This window comes from Rhodamnia argentea, chromosome 11 (assembly GCF_020921035.1).
Source record: "Rhodamnia argentea isolate NSW1041297 chromosome 11, ASM2092103v1, whole genome shotgun sequence".
NCBI lineage: Eukaryota > Viridiplantae > Streptophyta > Magnoliopsida > Myrtales > Myrtaceae > Rhodamnia > Rhodamnia argentea.
Genome location: NC_063160.1, coordinates 1,467,301 through 1,484,451, shown reverse-complemented (window position 1 = coordinate 1,484,451; position 17,151 = coordinate 1,467,301). Strand labels below are relative to the sequence as shown.

Here is a 17,151-nt window from a genome sequence, read left to right as displayed (position 1 = left end):
GTTTCAACCAAAGCTTCTCCTAAGAGAGGCGTGCTCAAGGTTGCTTGTGAGGTCGTTTTAGGCGGAAGCTTACAAGAGACGCGTTCAATACGTGGCTTTTTTTTTTTGTGGGTTTCTAAATGAACCATCCGGGAAATAAACCATTTGAGAAGTCATTATTTACCATTTTTTTCCTTCTTTTTTGCTCGTGTGATCTTTTTTCTCTTTCGCACCAAATTCAAAAAAAAAAATTGTAATTTTGGAATTCTAATAGTAATCGAGTAATATAATTATACTTACGAGAAATTTAAAATTGTTATCCTAAGTGTTTTTACGAAGTAAGAATTAACCGATCAAGTAATTAATTTTATGTTATACCAAAGTAGATAACCTTTGCAATTTTTTATAAGGTCAGGAGAATTTGCAAACGGTTTTTGAATATTCATATTTACATACTTTTAGGTTTTTCAATTTCAAAATGAAAGCAAGATTATTATTATTATTGAAAATTAACACTAACCCTCGAAAAATATTGACTGAGAGAGCAAGTCTTCCCTCCTCTCTCTCACTTCTCCTCCTACTTAAAGAGCGAAGCCACAGCTATTTGCGCCTCCCCTTCTTCCTACTCTTCGCTTCCACCACTTCCATCTCTCTCTCTCTCTCTCTCTCTCTCCCGCACGCGCTCCACCCATCTCTCGCTTCCCTCTTTGCTTCCGATTCTTCTTGGCCGTGTTTCCTCCATCCGGGTATTGTTTCTTGGATCTATCTCTCTCTCTTGCTTCTCCGATTCTTGGGTCGATCGGTTTGTGTCGTCTCGTCCGTCGAGATTTTGCTTGATTAGGCTAGAGTCTTCTTGGTTCGATCGTCTTGAACCCGGCGGGCTTGCTTGTTTCCCTGCGAAAGATTGGGGTTTCTCGTTGGGGTTTTGCTGAAGAGAGAGGATCTTGGAAGTAGATGATGGCAAACCGAGGGGTTTTTGACCCAAAGTTTTATTTTTTATTAGGGTTTCGGTTTTCATACCCAGTTGGGTGTTAGAGGAGGGTTCGATTCGCAATATCAGTCGGATTTAAGTTTGTGTCTTTGTGGCTGCTGTAAAATCTTGTTCTTGAATTGTAGTTTCGGGGTGATCAGGGTGTGTGATTTTCTGTTTGCTTGTTAGGGTTTTTTTTTTTTTGGGGGCACTCTTTAGCTAATGATTTTCAAAGCAGGGTTTTTATCGCGCGCCAGATGTCTTTTGAAGGGAGCGAGAGACATTCATCGTTCCTTCGCTGTGTCTACATTTTCATGATCCGTGGAAGACTCTGTTGCACGGGAAGATCCTATTTCGGCACTGGACCTGACAGATCGTTGTTTCCTTACAGTTTTTTCATTTTCAGTTTAGTTGTTTGTTTGCAACCTTGGTAAATTCCTTTGGAAAGGGGACTCCTACACGCTCAGTTTTTACAATTAAGAAAAGTTGCTCTATTTGGTGCTTGTGAAGAGAAACTTTATTGGCTACAAGATCCTCCGAAATTTAAGTTGGTCTTGTGATGGCGAGAACATCTCTTCCTCCGGGTTTCCGTTTTCACCCTACTGATGTCGAGCTGGTTGAGTATTACCTCAAGAGAAAAGTGCTGGGAAAGAAGTTTCGTGTTGATGCAATTGCGGAGGTTGATATATATAAGTTTGCTCCTTGGGATCTTCCAGGTATGTGGAAGTTTCTTTCTGCATATGTTTGATATTTGGGTTCAGATCGAGTTTTTTTGCTTTTAACATGATTTGGTGTGCTAAATATGAATTTTTTTTGCCCCCTTAATCAGATAAAGCTTGTTTGAGGACTAAAGATCTGAAATGGTATTTCTTCTGTCCCCGTGAGAGGAAATATGCAACTGGCGGTAGAACAAACCGATCGACTGAATTTGGGTTCTGGAAAACTACTGGAAACGATAGGCCTGTAAATTACAAAGGTCAACCCGTGGGAATGATAAAAAGCTTAATTTTTCATCGTCGAGGCGGAGAACCTAAGCCAGAGCGAACAGATTGGGTGATGCACGAGTATAGGCTTGACAATGAGGATTTGAAGACGAAAGGGGTGGCACAGGTATTGCCTTGTCCATTCCTGATAAGGGTTGTGCAAATCCTCTTCTCATGGAACTCTGATCTCCTTCCGTGAAAATCATATGTGAGCGAGTTTGTTATCATTGTTGTTGGGCATTGTTTATAGTGGTGTCATGCATCTTATGGTACTGTGGTGCTATAGTCATTTACCATAAGCAAAGCTAGTTGGGTTTATCCATTCAGATGATCGTATTTAGATTTGGTCATATAGCCTGGTTGGCTTGCTTGGAGTTTCTACATGGTGTTATCCGAGATGTTGATCTCCCCAAGTTCATATACTTTTATTCTCGGTTGAATTCTTTCATTAGTTATGAAGTTGGCAATTCTAGGCTGCTTATTAAAACGGCTTTATCCTGTCCTAATTATGTTTCAAAACCCCTGCATGTGATTATTATGGTGTCTTTAGTTTTTCAGCACACATCATCCAGAGTCTACTGTTGACCTCTTGCTTTTCAGTAATTTGTCCGACTCTGCTTTGCTCATCTTTCACTTTCTCTATGCCAGTATGGTTTGGTTTCTTTTTTGTTGAACCTGATGTTGCTTTGAGGAGGCAGGGAAAATCTGGTGAAGTGATTGATGTTTGGTGTCGGGTTATAGTGTATTTTTTTTAGGCTCTGAGTTTTTTCCAGCAATAACAATGTGAGCCACAATATGGTCCTAATTTTCTTAGAGCAATAGCTGCGAAGGCTGAGACTCGGGGAACTTCTTTTGTAATATTGTTAGGGCTTTATGATTGTATGTCTGGTAACTCACAAGGGTACAGTACTAATCACTGAACTTTCCTGAGCGCAGGATGCCTTTGTAATTTGCATTATCTATCAGAAAGATGGTCCTGGTCCAAGAAATGGTGCCCAATATGGGGCACCCTACAATGAGGAAGAATGGGATGACGACGGAGAAGCTGATTGCCCCTCCACTAGCAGTTTCACTCAAGCATTTATTTTACCTGATAAGCAGAAGCAAACTGTTGATATCGGAATTACTGGTTCTGAGCAATATTGTGGAAGGTCTACATCCAAGGCATGCCCAGGTGGACCATCTGAGATCGCTCCTCCTGTTGTAAATGTGCCTCCACCAGCTCTTCCCAATGATGTGACAATGGAGGATCTTCTTTCACATGGCATCTTCGGTGATGAAATCCCTGCAGTGTCTTCTGAGAACGACAAAGTTGAGGTTTGTATCAGTTCTTCGCTCTTTATGAATATCCTGCTGGTTATAATTGCTTTATTGTGCTAATGCTTTCTCATATGTTGATAGTTTTCTTTTCCTTTCCAGGGAAAATGTTTATAGTTATCCATTATTTATACTGTTGCCAACCTGATGTCCCATCTGCTACTGCTTGTAAACTTCTTTCTGAGCCTGGTATTTGACATTTACCATTCACTTTCTTTGCACTGTCATCTCAGCAGGAGTAATGCCTTCAAAACAAAAAGGGCATAAACCAACTGCTTTTTACTGAATGCAAAGGTTCCAAATTCCCACGATTTTGGCCATATTTTGATGATTCTAATTTAATTGAAGGAACCTTATGCAACACATGTTACTAATTGTAACCATTGGAGTGTGTATGCTATTGGTCATCTCTTATCAAATAGATGCACCAAGAAGAGGTAGATGATCCTAAAATTGTGTTGGTCTTGAGGCATGCTTCTCTGAGGTAGGTTAAAGATAATTGATGAGATAGCAATGGGATTAATCAACAGTTGTCAGATGATATCCCTTTTGTAAGTTATCTATGGAAATAATAATATCTGCATTTGACAACCGTCAATGGCGAATCATACTTTTCTATCGTATTATTCCATCAGATGAAACGGATCTCTTGGATGAGAACTTGTCAATCAAGAATAAGTAACCCAATGTTTCGTCAGACAAATTTGAGCTATGAGAATGAGACCTTATCAATTGACAAGAGGCAAATGGGAACAAAAAAGAGGCAGAACGAACTAGGAGATGATGCTAAACTTAGGCAAGATGTTTGAAATATTGCTAGAGCTTGTTCTAAGTTCTTATTGTTTAGCACTGGCAGTGAACCGACTTCTTTTTAATATTCTGAATAAAATAATTGAATGGACTGTTTGCTTTTGGATTTTGTGATGAGGCTTCTTGAACTCTTTACCCCTTTCCTGGTTCAAAGTATTTTTTTTCATATTCATGGCTAAAGAAGTACTTTGTTATTTGTCTGTTTCTTTTTCCATTCGGGTCAATTTTGGGGGATCGAGCTCCACTTTGTCTTTGGCAATCTATTGCGGAATGTCCATTTACCAGCTATAGGATTTATTAATGACTGATACTTAGCTTTCTGTTGTCTAACTAGTGTTTGTTGTTCTTCATTGGGTAACTTATATCTTTCCTGTTTTCAGAACCTTGACCACATCAATCCTGATGGAAATCACCAAGCTGAGCTTGCAGAGGATGATATCTTTGTTGGTTTAGATGACCTTGGTGGCTCATTGGCTATATTGCCACCAAGTGAAGCATTTATGGAGCTGAACGATTTTGATGCTCCATTGACTTCAGTTAATGGATCTGGTCCATCTGGCCACAACCATTCAGATAGATACCTCTCTATTGCTGCTGAGAGTTCTTGGACTCAAGTAATTCCAGATGATGCAAATGCTCCTGGGTTGGGGTTGAATGATCTCGAGATTCCGTTGACTTGGTTTAGTGAGGCTACTCTATGCAATCAAGCATATGCCAATGCCTCATTTTATGGTCTGGGTGGTAACGATGGTTTAGGTGGATTTGGCACATCCAATCCTCCTGTTTTTGCTCAGCCATTCCATGGTTCAGAAGTAACTTGCATTGCTGAGGATTTCCCTTGGTGGAGTCAGGAGGTGAGTAGTAGCATTTGCAATTCACTATTTCTTTCTCCCCTAAACACCACCCCCCATCCCCCCACCCACCCCCACCCCCAAAAAAAAAAAGGAACAACAAAAAGGAAATATCATCTTATTTCTACTTTTCAACACTACAGGGTTATGGTGTTGAAGAATGCACAAATCGAGAGATTGTAAGATATGGTGCTGGTGTAGCAAATTCTCCAATCAATGATCTCAATTTGGGATGCGCACATGCTTGCGAAAATTCAGGAAGAGGTAGATCTTAACTCTGGTGACTGATGGTTCCCCACTCTTTTGGCTGGAACCAGCTTTTCTGTGCTCTCTAATAATCTTCGAAATGGCAGAACATCTGGGAATGTTCTGATTGATGGACTTCTTAGTGCATTCTTCATCTATGTTTGTGGTTACTTGTGTTGTGGAGTGATGCCCAAGCAACGAATGCTCGGGATTGTCCGAGCGTTATTTACTGTGTTGCCATTGTGAAGTCAATGCTGCAGGTTACTTGAACTTCCGTCCTTTGTGGAGTCTGGGAGAAACTAAGCCCTTACTATTTCTTGTTTATTTTGTCATATTTTCGTGCCAGGGGAAGAGACAATTTTCTGTTGTGTGCTCCGATTCTTGGAGTATCCCGCACATCCGAGTTCTGCCGTAGAGCGCCCTGCTCCAAGTACTGGAGCGAAGAGATCTGATGGGCATGCTCTCGTTCTTCTCTACCGAGACTCCTCCTTCCATGCCAAGGCCGAGGTGACTCTTGGAGGAGGTGGACGTGGGTGCACTAACGACGCTTTGTCAAGCGGGTTGGAGGGGTTTCCGGTTGTTACTGATTGCGAGGAGAATGGAAGTGGATCAGGAAAAGGAGCGGCTAACTGCGGATGCGGGATATTGTCATCACTTGTCCTGTTGACTCTCTCCGATTACTATGGTGTCCTCGCTGCGAGGGCATGTATTATTGGAGACTTACATGAGACTTCTAGGTTATTGTTTCTTGATGTGGTGTGGCTGATTGAACCTATTTCTGTTTGGTGTGCCTGCATTGAACCATCAGTGTCTTCTGTTTCTGTTTGTGTTCTATGCATTTTCCTTGCCCTTGGGAATTCGCAGTATTTCAGCTCCCCACGTTCGTGCGCAATTTATTGAGTACCGATATCATTAGTTTCTGAAGTTGGGTCGTCCGTCTTAATTGTTGAGGTTTCAGTTGATTTTTGCCTATTGAGTCTTTAGAGACTAAATTCCAGCCTAGGAGGATCAGGATGAGAATGTGTGCTGATTTTGATACTACAAACGGTCCAAAGAGCACTTCTATATCTCGTAGATTTCATTAGCTTAGATGCAATCCTTACGCGCGAGGTTTTTACCTTTAGATTTTCCATTGTGTGAAATTTTGATCTCCTACTTCCATTTGCTTTAAAATTACCATAAGTTCTTGTTAGTTGCCTACAAAGTTGGATTTACACAATCCAATAAGATTGTACGAAAGGATCAAGAGAACTTTCCGGTCTACAGTCAAGTGCAAGAACCCAAAAGAGTTGAATACTTCAGCATTAGCTCATAAGAGGGTTAGGGGCGAAAGTGTTGAAATGATCAATGATGCTTTTGCTGTCCCATAACTACTTAGGCAAAATCTTCCCTCTCCTTGCACTGGTCGGTCTTGTTCTTTAAGTACTCATGCTTTTGCTAGACCGGACCTGTTGCAGCAAACTGTTTTTTTGGCTTGCTAGTTGCCCAGAAACCAACTGTTTTTTGGCTTGTTAGTTAACCTTTTGTTGACTATAATCGCGCCTTGCCTTGGCTTAATGGTACTAGTCGAAGTACAATAGAATTGGGTGCTAAGAATAAGATAGATCAGAAATCACCCTCGAAACCACGTCAAGCACATATGGATGACGAGATTCGATAGCAATCTGATAAACAACCGTCGTTCGACAGAGCGGCGATGTGGGGATATAGTCAGGTGGCGCTTTCCGTGTCACAAACACTGCAGCAAAGGCGGTGTACAAGCAATCATTTTACTACGTGTCGTCGTTAAAGCATAACCGTTAGCGTGCGATGTCGTCAATGGCGACTTAGATTGCGCGCGACTGATGCTGTTTTTCGAAAGGGGGGAGAAAAACAATAAAGCAGCTCACTAGATAAATAATACCGGTTGCTCTGAATCGAGTTCGTAGAAAACTGTAATTTACAAAATTTCTATCTACAGGAAGGATCAAGAGCTTAAATCGAAAAAAAGCCACCCAAAAAAAAAAATATATTGCTGTGAAGTCGATGGGTACAATGCGGATGGGCTAGACACTCTAGAAGGGAGCAGATAGAACATCCCTGGGTTCGGGCCATTGCAACTTATTACTCTGCCCATGCCCGAAATACTCCTCGTTCGGATCCATCGCCGTGTCGGCGTTTGCTGCCCCGGAGCTTACCACCGGCTTCAATCCCTGCACACAGGCACGCACGTCAACAATGGGCCGAATTTTCATGCATCTGGGACAATTTTTACGACGACATTCGCGTATACGTCTCCGGTCCATGTAGCTATGCTTCGACCAACATTTTATCACCTTAAAAGCTGCCAATTTTCTCTCTAACTTTGGGTCACTGAGAACTAACCCATCTGCAAAATTTGTCTTGCAATGCATTTGCTATGATCGCAATCTCCGCCATCAAAGCTAATTCGACTATAATTTTTGTAAGCCGATCGCTCTAAAGCGCTCGGAATCGATCTTGTTAACCCGGTAGCAGTATCTTGATCATCATCGAGCCCGAGAGAGAGAGAGAGAGAGAGAGAGAGAGAGAGACGTACCGAAGTGAAGATGGTCAAGGCTTCATCTATGCTTCTGGTGTTCATCACGTACTCTGCTAATTCCTGAAACAGCACCATCAATCAGAGAGTCAAAACCAAAAGAGGAATCATTCGAAAAAAAGTCTGAAATTTTACCCTCGCGAACTGGATTTGGTCGAAGCCCAGAGTCCTGGGCTCGCTTTCTATGGACGATTTCCGGTCGATCCTCCTCACCGCCACCGGCTCCATCGCATCGATCCCTCTCGTCCCGTCGCGTCGCCTCCGTGAACGAACGACCAGACGCTCCTCTCTATATATATATATACGCAGTACGCCCACCCACGCAGGACCACATGCACAAATCATGCAGTGGGCGACGATGAGAGCGACATGATTAGCCCCACGCAGACGACGACGTGGAGGCGCGGGAGCAGAGGCACGCGAGCTGCCTGGCGGACAGCGAGGAGGGCGGCCGGGGCACGTGGCGGGTGGCGGCGACGTTCTTCTCCGTTTTGAGGAAAACCCCCCAGCTCGGGCACCGAGGATCCGTGGGCTTCCCCGAAATGGGAAGCCTGTCGGCGCCGACACCAACTGAAATCGCGCCACGATCTTCATCGGAAAGCGATGGGAGGGATCGCGGTCGACCGTACGGGGGGCGATGGCGATCGTGTCGGTACACGTGTATGGATACAACGGGGTTTCGTGATCGGCGGGCCCCACCTCGCATGTACAAATCAGATTAATCACGTCGCCGGGGGGGACAAAGGCGGTCTTGTCGTGAAGTGTTTTGCAGAGTCCGATGGGATGGTCACATAGTTCCGAAGGATTTTTAGCTAAAGATATCATTTTCAAAGTCATTTCGATAAAAAAGAAGAAGAAGTCATTTAGCCTTAAAAATAAAAAATAAAGAATTAAAAAAAATGTCCTTCAGCCTTTACAAAAAAATAAAAATAAAATAAAATAATTCGATGCAAGTTTCATTTAGAATTTAGATTTTAGCATTTTCGAAATGCTATTCCGAAGTTCAATGATGATTTTTTCCACTTTAATTCTTGTTGTCGCTAATATTTTTGTATCGAATCTTTACCGTTCTTGAGAATAGATTGTGACCTTGGTGTCGACTTGAGTAGGGACGAGCGAGCCCTCACTTAAGATTACACCGATGCTCAAAGGGCTAGATCCTATGTTGCCTAGACTTGTTTGCGACCTCCGTAGCACCTAGGGTCACGTGAATCCGACATCGCCTCGACTGGGGTTGCGACCTCTGCAGCTCTACTTGGGATCGCTCGACCTTGGCCTGAGCCGCCCGAGCTCATCCTTTTTTTTTTTTTTTGTGTTCTTTTTTATAAACTAAAGTTCTTTGCAAGCGTTCTGCAACTCGTGTTTACCAAACCCTTCGCAACTACAAATTTCAAGGCATTTCGGCTTCAAAACATGTCCATCGCGAATGCCACAACAAGATTAATACAGAGAGATAAAGCTTATAAACAAAATAATTGCAGAGGTAGTTTGGATTTCCTTGTTTTGACACGGGCTGAAACACGAATTACAAAGAATAAATTTTTGGTGGAAATGAATCGACACGAATTAAAAATCAAATTATAGCATAAGTAGCACCGTTACAACATGCGATACGACACGACACGCCGACACGTGATTTAAAAAAAATAAAGAATTCCGACACGTTGGGACACGTTATATATTAAATATATATTTTATATAAACAAGATAAATGATCATGTACATATAAAAAGATCAATCACGATTAAGTTTTTTCTTTTGTTGGCTAGGGTATTAAATTTGGAATGGCTAGACATATGACTTAAGCATATATATTTTTGGTAAATATACATTTTGACCCATAATTTATTGAAAATACTTAAAATTGATCCCGAGCGTGTCAAAATGACGTGTCGGGATGTTGGACTCGCGTGTCGTTGGCATATTTAGAGCGTTGACAACATGACGATCGTATGTTGGAGAGTGTCGGAGTATCGGACATGACACGATACGAAAGCCCTCAAAGAGCATTGGTGTTTCCTAAATTATAGCACGTTGATATAAATTTCTAACCTCTGTTTTAGCCATAGTGAGGCTAACATCACTGCTTAAGTCTCTATTTCACATTAGATTTAGATTTTAGTCTCTCCACTCGGTGGCATCAAGACTCTTTTCATTATTTACACAAAGTGAGTCTTAGACTAAAATCGGAAATCGGACAGAACCGGCCACAAAAAATCGATTCTAATAGGATATATGTTAGGATATATGTCAGGTTTCTGGTGGAATTTGTTGGTGGTTTGTTTGCAAAAACAAACTAAGAGGTGCTTTGTCCCATATCGAAAAGATGTGAGTGCGCACGTGGACTAGATTTGGCACTAATCAACTATTACCATTACTTTCTAGTGAAACAGTCCGGCTATTCACGAAGGATTCTAACAATCTTGAAAGGTTGTGTCTATTCAATTAGCGGCTATTTTCTAAGGCACTCTTACAATGTTTAGTGTGTTTGTGTTTATTCAGAAATAACTACCAATTCTTACATGAAAAGGTGTGATTGAATAAACTGTTTGGGCATGAAGAGTTGCATGAGAAGAAACTATTTTTCGGACGCGAAAATGTGTGTTCATTTCTCGTTATATATTCAAGTGTTCTATCCATTTTCAGAATTTTTAACTTCACTTTTCAACTTTCCTTCTTTCAACACCAGAGAAATATAGCCTTTGTTTCCAATTGTTTTCTAGAGAGATCCTGGAGAAATATTAGAATTGCTATCTGCTATTCTCATTGAGACTTTGTTGTATCTTGGAGGATATTTGCTAGGAAACCATTTGCAACGTTGTGGAGCAAATAAATCCTTAAACAAAGTAATTACACGCCTCAAAGTCTGATTCTATTGTTCATCCCTTTCGACAAAATTTTCCCAATAGAATTTGGACGGATCTCAAATCTCTCATCCCTACCAATCATCATTTTTTCAGGTTCCAGGTGAAATTTGGACAGATCTAAAATCTCTCATCCCTACTAATCATCATTATCCTTGCGTCGCGAAACCCACCCCCATCAATCATCGCATTCACTTTGCACGCCACTTCCGTTTGATTTCTTACCGGATGTGCCATCATCACGTGATGTAACCATCGTATTGGAACATCTGCTCTGCTCAGAATCGTTATTAAAGAAACGAAACATTACAAAAAAAAAAAAAAAAATTACCTGCACAAGCACCATAAGATGTGTGAGTTAATATCGTTTGAAGGTAAGGCACATATGGTTAAGTTCCTAGATTTTGCCTCTAATTGGTTTGGCTTTTGCTTTAACTCGGAGCACCTAGGATCATTCGAACACCGAATCTCATATTTCGAATCAACTTTTTCAATTTAGGATCCGTTTGTTTCATTGAAAACTTAATCATAAAATTAAATATTTTTCATATAAATCATTTTCAAGAAGCCTTATCGGATTGGCAATTCATAATCTTGTTGTTTTTGGTCCATGTAGAACGCTTTCTGCAACCGGTTGCTTGCTCGTCATCCGAACACCGAAAACTCGAAAAATAAAATCCCGAGAACAGTTTCCCTTCAAATAAACGATCGCTTGAATCCGATTTAAACCGAAAACGTTTAGTCTTTCTTATGCACGAGACAAGTACTTCAACTTTCCTAGATAACTGCAAAACTCATGTAAAAAGATCTAATGCGTCGATGGTCACAACGCAGCTATCGAAGCACAAATGGATATAACTCGCGCATATTATGGATCAGAAATGTCGACATTTGGGTGACAAGGACTTCCACGAAATTGTCACCAACATTGATCTCAACTGCAAAAACGTCGTCGTTTCGTAGATAATAATGGTGTGATTCTCGACATTGTTTGCACGGAGCATATCCCTTTTTATGAATTGCGAATCCGTTGAGGTTTCTTGTCTGGAGCAGTGGCAAAGACAAAAAGATGACCACGGCATAAAATTATCGATACCAATTCATGTCTAAAATTTTTTAATGAATTGTAAAAATAATTTTGGCTCATTCATTTTTAGAATTTTTTTTTTCCGAATCATTCATTTTTTGAGAAGCAAACGGAGCTTTTCACGGAAAGAAAATAGTGATTGAAATTGAGTTCTATTCTTGATGCTAAGATGCTCTTGCGAGTTATACTAGAAGATTGAAATTAGGGTTGGTTTTTTTTTTTTTTTTTCAAACCCTCCTTGGAGAGAGTGGAAGTGTATTCCCTACTCTCACCAATTTTTTCTATTCACCTACTCTTATTTGTTTTTATTTTTATTTTTACAAAATATTTCCCCCCCTTTTTTCCTTTTGTAATTATGAATGCATATATCATAATAAGCATAAACCATTTCTCAAACATTTCATCACTCTTTTGCGTATTTTTTGCTCTCACTATTTCCCTCCCATTACGGATTTTTCTCTTTCCTTTTAAATTTTTCCCTCTATATATATCATCTTTTTTTTTTTTGCCTCGTCCTTAATTGTTTTTACTTCATTGCTATGTGAAAATTCGTCTCAAACTCAATATCATATTTGCATAGCTTAAGTTTATCTTAGTTATAATTATAACTTGTGGAAATCGTATAGGTTTATTGGACAAGATTTAGATTCTTGTTTGAGTAAATATATGTATGTGGACTTCCGAGAGTAATATCGAATTCCACGATAAAATCATATTGGACAAGATTTAGATTCTAGTGATAAAATGTGGCATGGTCATATCGGTTTAGGTTTATTGGACAAGATTTAGATTCCAAGATAATTGTCACACATTTACTCAAAACTAGTGTGCTCCCGTTGCATTTACTTTAGAAAATTTCAGAATTACCACAATTTGGGGTAAATGTGAACGAGCATATCGCTTTAGGGTAAATGTAAAATAGATGTACCCCGTTTTGAATTTTTTAGGATGTAAAAATTGGCTTGAGATAAATGTGGTGTGCACCAATTTGAGAGTTTTTATGACACAAAATTAGTTTGGGATAAATGTGGCTTTGCTATACTAGTGTATGATTTTTGGTGATATTAATCATTCAAAAAAATATTCATGTCCCTCCATTATTTTTGAATTTTATGTGTTAGGGTCAGGATAGATCATTACATTTTTCAGGCTACTTTTTATTTAATAGATCTGATTTTTCTATTTAATACATTAAAAGAAGTGTTATTTTACGCCATTTCTTTGTGATTCTATCATTTAATATTTGTTTTCTTTCCTCATGAGATTCTTCCTCTTTTAAATAATTAACACAATCCTATCTCGAAAAAACGTTTGATTTTCCAAATGAACTATGTATGGATAATATCAATTCTTTTCTTTCCACTATATCTTATCTAACAGTATATATATATAAAATCAAAATGCATTTAGCTTTTTTGACATCATCTTTTGTAGTATCGAAAAACTATAAATTTATCAAAATACAAGTGGGAAATTTTGTTTTATTTATGTCGTAAACAAACTGCAGACTATGTCTTAATATGAAATCAACTAAATTTCATATGGGATCACCGTGACATGCTTAGATTATGTCTTAATCAACAAATGAAACAAGCAAATTTCTTTATTTATGAGGATTACTTAATTTTATATCAAATCAAATGAAAACAATAACTGGAAATTCAGGATAAATGTTTTTTTTTTTTTAAATTTCTATAGCTAGGGTAACGTGCTCAATAATGACCCAAAGAAAAGCAGAGGTTGCCTCATTTTCCACGCCAACAAACAAACTAACTTACCGAACTACACTCCAAATCTCACTCTTCCCAAGAACATCCAACGCGCAATCTCCACCGTCCATTTATTTTATTTTTTACTATTTTGGTTTTTGTAATTATTTTTTTTTTAACTTTTCACTCGCCAATATAAAAAAATCCCAAACCAACTCACTCTCACTCCCACACTCGCTCTCGCCATCTTCGCTTTCTCGACCTCTCTCTCTCTCTCTCTCGGCAACATTGATGGCTCCGTTCCCGTGACTCGGCCCCTCCCGGCTCAGAGCCATGACTCGCCTCCCCACTCAGTCCGGCGCCTCCGCCCCCGCCGCCGCCCCGGTCCGGCGGAGAGCTACCTCCGGGCGACGCCCCCGCAGCCACCGCCGCACCTCCTGGTGCTGCTCCTTCACCGTGCCGCCTTCCAGCCCCGAAACCCTAGCGGCCTCCCAGAACCAGCCGAAACCCCTCAACGGCAAGGGCTCCAAGCGCGAGAAACCTCGCGAGTCGTTCTCGAAGCACGGTGCTGTGAGCTCCATCCCCAACTCTCCTCAGAGCTCCAGGTCGGGACTCGGCATTGTTGGCCGGATCGATCCCCGCCGGATCTTGTCGCCTGGCCGAGTCTCTCCGATTGACTCCGATTCTGTCCATGACGCTGATCCGGCTCCTAATTCGTCGGTGGATGTGGCCAAGCAGCCGCGATCCGGTGATTGCAGCTTCCGCGCCCAGTCGGAGAGGTTCTCGATGACGGAGCTGCAGGCAGAGAGCTTCCGAGCGCCCTCCGAGGGGCTCCAGGCTGCGCACGACGGTCTGTCTTCGTCCAGATCGGGTTGCAGCGAGAATGCAGACAACGCGTTTGATGTGAGGCTTAATTTGAGGGCGAAGAACGGGGGTGCTTGGTTTTGGAGCTTAATTCAGATGTTTTGTCTGCAAATTCGGAGGTTTTTGCGGGTTTGATTGCAGAGCACCAGAAGAGCTTTGGCCAAAATGGGAGTTCCACGAGCATTTGTCAGATTGAGGCGCCCGAGGTCGAGAATTTGGGGATATTTAGGGAGACAATTGAGTTGATGTTCGAGGATGACATCACGAAGAGGCTTTTGAAGATTGGTGTATATCGCTGCATTGATATACTTGAGGTTAGCAATCTGTGTTCTCTTGAGAAGGGTGCTATTTTTGGGTTTTGCTTGGGCAGACAATTGGATTCGCTTTACTGCGAACCATTAACTTTCTAGTTTATGGGTATTCTAGCAACTATTTAGAAGGAGATGAGCTGTAATGATGTTCGACAATTTACTTACAAAATTCAAATGCATTAATTTACAGTTACCAGAACCTAAAAGTACTCTCTTAGACGATACATCTAACTGTGCATGGCTAAGCTTGAAATTCTGTGGACAAGAAGAATTTCATTAATCACCCCAGCCCAAACTTAACTGAAGGCCAAATACTGATTCTGCTACGCAACTAAACCCCAGGTCAATGCAACTTAGGTTGTCGCAGACATATGTCTTGAAGCAATCTCCCAGTGAACTGTCACACATGAATGTTCTTCTTCCCTGCAAAAGGGAGTGGAAATCCCGAATTCATAGTATTGTCTTTGCCATATGTGTTTGCGGCATGGATGAATGTCCACTAATATCTTGCAATGTACTAGGATGTATTTCTGTCTGTCGATGGCCCCCAATCATCCTAAATCATTTCAATGAAGTCTCGAGATCTCTGATTTTTTTTTTTCGTTTTTTGGTAAAACCTTAGATGTTGGGCTTTATACTTATTTTGCTGGAAATTGGAGAGGAAGTTCCTTATTTTGAATTCCTGGCATAAGGAAGGGAGAACTGGAACTGTTTTTCTTTTCACGGTGAGAGAGTCTGGCTTGATTTCAGCTTATGGCTTTCATTTGATTTCAAGAAGTCCACTTGCAATTATATGATGGGAATCGGGAGACGACTAATTTTTCCGAGCATTCTTTTTCAAAAGATTTGGATTCAGTTAAAACAGGTGAAAACTTGTTTAAAAAAATCGAAAAGTTATTTATAGATTAATCTAGTTGCAGACATTTAGTGATATGGAGGACTTATTCATTCCCCCTTTATATACAATCAATCGAATGGGATCACTAGTTGCATTGATCAAAGGGAACAGTAACTGTAGCGAGATGCCTTTGACTTATCAATTTCAAAAATCGCGATTGCCAAAAGATTGGGCTCTGCAGGAACAAATCTCAAATGCCAATGTTCATCTTTTGAATAGTAATATGTATGTGTCGTAATATATTCTGGTCTGTTGCTGTTGAAGCATATTCTTTTTTCTTCTTAGGAGAGAGATATGACTGTTAATCGCTTCTAAATCATTTTTCTGACATCTGGCCTTTGGTTTCTTTTATTATTTCCACTGGTGTCTGTACCAAGATTGTTGCTGATTCTGGCACTCTAACTTGTTCATGGAAATGACTTCATAATCCGTAGAGAAGTATCTAACCTAGAAACACCTAGTTGTCCCTAGTCAGAAACCATTGCTTCTGCGATGCCTTGGCTTCAGCTGCTATTACTTTATTAAGGTTGGCATAGACTACTTGAACCACCTTTCTATTCTTACCACTCCAGCACTACGAGTTACTATGTTTTATGGCTGCCTGTTGCCTCTCTTCATTAGCTAGTTGGAACCCTTACTATTAGTTCTTGACTTGCTACCGCTTGTTATTAACGACTCTTGAATTTGAACAATTACTACCTACTTATTTTTGAAAACTCAATCACCAACATTAATTAGGCTGTTCTGTTCGCTAGGACACTAGTAACCTATATTCGCAATTAGCATTAAAACTAGGTCCCCTGTCGCTACCTATTGTTAGCATGATTTCCATTTTCGGAACTTCAAGCAGGAACTGTTTCATTTTCCATAGACATTTGAGGTGTCATGCTTTTTGTTTAGCTTTCACAGAGATTTATTCCAGTGGAAACTTGATGAGTTAATTCAAACAGATTGCAAGTTTTATCTTTTTTGCAAGCCATTTAACCTTTCACTAAGGCCTTCTCATCACTGCTGTTGCATTGTCTCTGTCTTTTATGGTGATGGATATCATTTAATGGTGGCATTCAGTACAATCTTGAAAATTGTAGATACTGCTTGGTATGGTGTCTAGTTCTTTTGTGAATTAAGTGTCATGAGGTAGTGAGAGATTTCCTCATCTATGGCAATGAATTGCCTGTCTGAAGCTAGAATCTTGTGGCATGCTTGTTAATGTAGGAACATATGTGGGTCACTTAAACTGAGTGTGCAAAGTGAGATCTATTTTGAGAAAACTGGAAGCAATATGCTTATTTTTTGTGCATCTACCACTTGATGCATCCCTTTCATGTTCTTGTTGCAAGTCTGATTAAAGTCCAATGAGAGAGTCAATTGTCTACGTACCATTAGCTGAAGATTTGATGAGTATGGAGGATAATTAGCCTGACTTAGATGCATCTCAGGCGCCTATATGTGTTGTACGACTTGTCTAAATTTGTAAATGGGCAATTCATGCCTTAGCTATTTGGATATTGGTCTTTTAGATATCTGCAATAACACGTGGTAATTTCTTTTGTACTGTCAGGGGCAGGTTTTGGGATGCATACAGTTTTCTTGATATTTTAGCAATGCATTTCAATGTACGAAGAATGACTCAAAAGGGAATTCTTGTTTATGCTTCAGCCAAAGTAAAATAATAATAATAATAATAAAATACTGTTGGCTTACC

General features: G+C 40.4%; 3 protein-coding genes and 1 long non-coding RNA gene across 5 annotated transcripts in view; 3 read left to right on the top strand and 1 right to left on the bottom strand.

The window, feature by feature from the left end:
• The first annotated feature begins 566 nt into the window (after positions 1 to 566).
• On the top strand, positions 567 to 11,611 carry LOC115750473 (NAC domain-containing protein 82-like). Its single transcript, XM_048272439.1, has 6 exons — positions 567 to 725; positions 1,188 to 1,665; positions 1,779 to 2,059; positions 2,869 to 3,249; positions 4,440 to 4,548; positions 11,541 to 11,611. The coding sequence occupies exons 2-6, from the start codon at positions 1,509 to 1,511 to the stop codon at positions 11,609 to 11,611; spliced, it is 999 nt and encodes a 332-aa protein (XP_048128396.1). The 5' UTR covers positions 567 to 725; positions 1,188 to 1,508.
• On the top strand, positions 4,993 to 6,022 carry LOC125312778. The gene is made up of 2 exons (XR_007196832.1): positions 4,993 to 5,174; positions 5,264 to 6,022. It is a non-coding gene; the product is annotated as an uncharacterized LOC125312778 (long non-coding RNA).
• The window catches only part of LOC115750493, a 14,215-nt gene continuing 4,259 nt past the window's right edge, over positions 7,196 to 17,151 (bottom strand). The window contains exons 2-4 of one of the 2 annotated variants that reach the window (XM_048272210.1): positions 7,849 to 7,972; positions 7,714 to 7,776; positions 7,196 to 7,348 (exon numbers count right to left, since the gene is read on the bottom strand). In XM_048272210.1, the coding sequence (XP_048128167.1) occupies positions 7,211 to 7,348; positions 7,714 to 7,776; positions 7,849 to 7,941 (294 nt within the window). In that variant the 5' untranslated portion in view covers positions 7,942 to 7,972 and the 3' untranslated portion in view covers positions 7,196 to 7,210. Of the gene's footprint in view, positions 7,349 to 7,713; positions 7,777 to 7,848; positions 7,990 to 17,151 lie in introns of those variants that run through there. The other variant, XM_030687880.2, reaches the window with a different exon arrangement.
• Positions 13,625 to 17,151, top strand: part of LOC115750492 (BTB/POZ domain-containing protein At2g13690) — a 5,739-nt gene continuing 2,212 nt past the window's right edge. The window contains 2 exon segments of the mRNA XM_030687879.2: positions 13,625 to 14,307; positions 14,310 to 14,551. Of these exon segments, the coding sequence (XP_030543739.2) occupies positions 13,707 to 14,307; positions 14,310 to 14,551 (843 nt within the window). The 5' untranslated portion in view covers positions 13,625 to 13,706.

What these genes read in the sequence shown, in the direction of transcription:
- LOC115750473 (XM_048272439.1), top strand. Translation starts at nt 1,509, where the DNA reads ATGGCGAGAACATCTCTTCCTCCGGGTTTCCGTTTTCACCCTACTGAT. An exon ending in AGACGAAAGGGGTGGCACAG is followed by an intron (nt 2,060 to 2,868) that starts GTATTGCCTTGT and finishes TCCTGAGCGCAG; the next exon opens with GATGCCTTTGTAATTTGCAT. An exon ending in ATTGGCTATATTGCCACCAA is followed by an intron (nt 4,549 to 11,540) that starts GTGAAGCATTTA and finishes GTCGTTTCGTAG; the next exon opens with ATAATAATGGTGTGATTCTC.